The sequence below is a fragment of the Triticum urartu genome, chromosome 2, assembly GCF_003073215.2.
Source record: "Triticum urartu cultivar G1812 chromosome 2, Tu2.1, whole genome shotgun sequence".
Classification (NCBI taxonomy): domain Eukaryota; kingdom Viridiplantae; phylum Streptophyta; class Magnoliopsida; order Poales; family Poaceae; genus Triticum; species Triticum urartu.
This window is the reverse complement of record NC_053023.1, coordinates 423,659,434-423,664,086: the sequence shown is the minus strand read 5'-3', so window position 1 is coordinate 423,664,086 and position 4,653 is coordinate 423,659,434. Positions and strand designations below refer to the sequence as shown.

General features: G+C 40.1%; 1 protein-coding gene across 1 annotated transcript; it reads right to left on the bottom strand.

Annotated features, from left to right (window-relative positions):
- Positions 1-283: 283 nt before the first annotated feature.
- LOC125541625 lies at positions 284-866 on the bottom strand. Its single transcript, XM_048704984.1, has one exon. It carries the CDS (start codon positions 780-782, stop codon positions 447-449), a length of 336 nt encoding a protein of 111 aa, XP_048560941.1. The 5' UTR covers positions 783-866; the 3' UTR covers positions 284-446.
- Positions 867-4,653: the final 3,787 nt, after the last annotated feature.

The following is a 4,653-nucleotide window of genomic DNA, read 5'->3' as shown; positions in this document are numbered from 1 at the left end:
CAAACGGCGACGGCTGTGTGGCCACGCGTACAAGATGGTCACCCGGTATAGGGTTTATATTTTTTCTTCTTCTAATTTTTAGTTAAACGATCGAAATATCGGTCTTTTTATGCAAATTATGTCAGAACTTTAATGAAATCTGTCGTATCTGATGAAATTCTTCTGATTTATTTAAATAGTATTTTAATGTATGTAAGTAGTGTTGGGTGGCTGACTCCTACATCTGTATCCACGACGGGTGTGTGTTGAAGATGGCCTAAAGTCAAAATTATCGACGCCATGGTTCTGTGAACAAGAACAATCGATATCACGTCACAATTGTTCCAACAAGACTGCCACATTATTCCAAGATAGCGGAACGAAATATAAATGTGAAATGAAAATTTACGCCGGTCGAACGTGCACGCGTGCAGGAGGTTGCCGGCCAGAGTGCTCTGCTGCTCCATTCAGCCACGGCACTGGTACTTCTTCTGGCATCCCCGGTTGGTGTACGATCCTCCGGGAGCCGGGCACGCGCCGGGGCAGGCGGGCCTGTTGCGGCTCAGGGCACCGGGGCTGATGCCGGCGAGGACGCGGCGGTGCACCTCCAGGTCGATACTGAGCTCAGGGTCCACGCCGTCCTCCAGCTTCATCAACGGCGGCGACATCAGCTGCTGCACCGCGCCGTCGATGCTGTACGCCGCCCCTGTACCGGCGAACGCCGCCGACATGTCGCCGTTGGCCGGGCCGGCGAGCTTAAGCGCGACGCCCAGGAGGAGTAGAAAAGAGAGGCATCTGCCCATTCTCTGTCACTCTGGACCTGTAGATGCTTTTGTGTATGACAATGCTTCGCTGCTGGAGGAGAGCGAGCGTCGCGTGTCACGGTAGACTCGGGCTGCAACTTATAAAGGGAGGTTTGGTATCGGGCAATTCTCGTGGCCCCACTGTCTTTGCTTTACTCCTCTTTGGCCGTATTTAAATGTAGAGTCGGTGTGGTGCGCACAGAACTGACCGCGCATTTTTGCGGCCAATCATGGGTACAAGAGCTGGTAGTACAGTGTCTTTTTCTTTTCTAACATCTTTTGGCTTACAACGATAATCATGCGCGATTATCTACCACTAACAGAACACACGCGTGCTTACTCACCTAGGAGTCCGATTTATGCACCCGACAAGAGGGAGTACATTTTCATGACCAAAGTAAATTACAACCTACAACCTCCGTTCACAAATATAATATGTTTTAAATTATTTTAATATAAACTACATAAGGACTTAAATGAATGAACAAACACAATAAAACATGATTATATTCACAGAAAAATCAGAACAACTTATATTTATGAACAGAGGGAGTATTAGAGATGCCTTTAACTGGTTGTGCATATTTGTTGGAAATTTCGAATGAATGAAAATCCAAAAAATTCGCAATGTTTGGACCATACCACAATCATTGTCACCAAAATTAAATGTGAAGTGGGCCTTAGAGAAGGCATCATTCAGTTACGTTGGCCGGTTAGGGAAAAGCAAATGGTAGACACCATTATTCTTCTCGTCTTGATAAACTTATCAATTAATAAGATGGGGTTTAAGAAGATAAGCACAAGCAAAGCCTCTTAGGTTGATCGAGTTGTCCAACAACAGTTGGTGAGCTAGGCAACCCATATTAGATACCCACATCTGTCATACACACATAGACAAATCAAATGAGAAAGCATTTCCTGCACTTTTTATTTCGGAATATGGTGTTGCATTGATTATTCTTTAGAAAACAGACCTGAAGCCCAACTACAAATAACACCTTAGTTTCAGTTTTAAATACTTATCCATTTTACAACTAATAGTGAGGAACTTTTTTAAATGGTTCCGAGAACATAAATTTTCACATCAACCTCTAAGTGGGATGGACTTACATATGACTTATGCATGTTTGTACGACTTAATTTGTATCTTAAATTTGGCACATGTGCGCGCCTTTATTTGGATTTATTTCAGCATTGACAATACGATCATAGACTACAACGTGTGTATGGTAACTTTGTCAAACTCAAAATTTACGGACTTAGTATCTCGAGGTGCTCATAGGTAGTGGCAAATCCAAGAAGAAAATGGGGTGGTCTCAAAGTTAACCGTAAGTAAAGTAAATGTTTTTTTACAGCAAACCCCATGTAGCTTTGTCTCCCTTCATTAATATCAAATAATAAACTAAAATTTTGATCTGTTTAGAAAATAGTTATTATCTCCTAAATCTGCACACCCCTGATAAGCTCAAAATTTCCTAGATTACTACTGGACACATGTAGTATTTACTAGTTTTTTCAAAGGGACATTTATATTTGTGCCCCTAACTCAAACCCACTACTCAAATTTACCTCTAAATTTTTTATGTGCTCAAATTTGCCCCTACAAAGCACTTTAGATCGAAAGAATGCCCTTCCATCTGGTCAAAGTTGTTTGACCGAAACTTTAAAAATTCATAACAAATTCATATGCACTCAGAAGAATGCAAAATAAGATATCAAAATGTTCATAAAAACATCACCTATATGCACTTGTCATTTATGTTCATGACAAAGCACTCTTTAAAGCCTTTTAGGGTTTATAACATTAAAAAAACTATTTAGGGTGAATGCAAATAATAGCACTTGTAGGTGATGAACGTAAATGACATGTGTGTATAGGTGATATTTTTATGAACATTTTGATATCTTATTTGTATCCTCCTAAGTTCATATGCATTTGCTATTGATTTTCAAAGTTTCGATCAAGCAACTTTGAATAGTTGTAAGGGCATTCTCGTGACGTGAAATGCATTTTAGGGGCAAATTTGAGCACATCAAAAAGTTAGGGGTAAATATGAGAGTGGGTGCAAATTAGGGGCATAAATGTAATTTTTTCTTTTTAAATATCAAATTTTGAATCAAAATTTGGATTATCTAGCAAAATAGCCATTACTCCCAATATTATCGTCCAAATAAGTGAAAAATCTTATATTAGTTTACAGAGGGAGTAGTATTTAGTGATGTTTTGGGGATGTTTTTCATAGCTATAAAATTTTGAACACAAAATTGGATATATGTCTAGCTTAATAGCCATTATCTCCTCATAGTGTTGTCCAAATAGGCTTACTACTAGAAACATGTAGTGCTTACTGAAAGTTTCAGGGAGTTTTTATAATATATCAAATCTTCAACCGAAATTTGGATATGTCAAGCTAAATAGCGTTGGATTAGTATACTGGATAACTTCTTTTGAGACATTATTGCGAAGTGTTATTCATGAAAATGTTTACAGGTATATAAAAATAGATCACCAAGTAGATCCAACCACACATGGTGAGCAAACCCAAGTGATAAAGCATGCTTAGAGAGATTTTGAGCCTAGATATTCGAGTTCCTAAACCGATGAACTATGTTACAAGCAGTAAAGTAGTAGAATGTTCTATTCTTTCATGTATGATAGATCCAAGTGTCGTTGAAGATCCCTGCTTAATATCGTCCACCACTGTCTTGCAATCTAAAGCCACACGTATCTTTTGCAGATAAAGATTGTCTGCAATCTCCAATGCCTCTCTAAGTGCCAAAGCTTCAAGTGTAACAGTGTTCGAAATATTTCGAAAGGTGGTGGACGACGCACCCAGGAACTACCCCATAGTCTCGTCACACAACAGCCACTACTCCATAACATTCGTTCCTAATGACAGAAGCATCTGTGTTAATTTTCATGTGTTCCACTGGTATACCTAACCATGAAGAAGGTTTAACTATTGCGCTTCGACTCGAACCCCGTATAAGTTTCGCCAAATTTTGGATGTCAACAGTGAATGATGAAATGAAAAAACTAGGTTGACAAGGGACTTTGGAATATGTCCTCATGAATAGCCTTTCTCCTGGCTCACCAAATCGCCCACATGTCACCACCAAAATTGTAAACTCCACATATGTAAGAGTCTCATGCATCATAGACAACCACTATTTTGCATTCATCTCTTGGTTAGCACACATATGTTCCACCATTTCTTTAGATGAGAGTGACCAGACACACCACACCTCTCATACTCAATCAAGGCATGCATCCAATTATCCTCAGGTGCACATAAAGAACGCCCACATGTTGTGGACATGTTACGGTGGTGCAAAACGTCAACGGATTGTAGCGAGTCCTGACCAATCTCCACAAGAAGTTTTTCAGTTTTGAAGGCACTCTAATGTTCCACAAGGACGTCCATGACTTATCAGCTCCTGTGTCAGAGGGCCTTCAACATTTTACAACCAATTCTCCCTTTGTATCTTTGTCTTAACAACCATCTTGTAAACTGAGCTCATCAATAATTTTCCATGCCAGTCCTTTTCACTATCCCAGAAGTCATCAAGCACTACTGCAGGATGCTGCTAACGTGACACTACGACCAGGGACCCTTCGACAAAACTGTGTGCGATGCAATAATCCCAAACGATGGTGTAAAAAACCGTCAAAAAGGTGCAAAACATTTGTGATGACGGATGCATCAAACATGATTCAGATTTTAGTTGCGTGTGCGATGCATGGCATACGGTTCAGTTCAACTAACTGTTTGCGATGAGGAAGAACAAAAGAAACGGGCATCCAGATGAAGGTGCGTGCGATATACAGCATACGATTCACTCGAATAAACTGTTTGTGATTAGGCAAGAC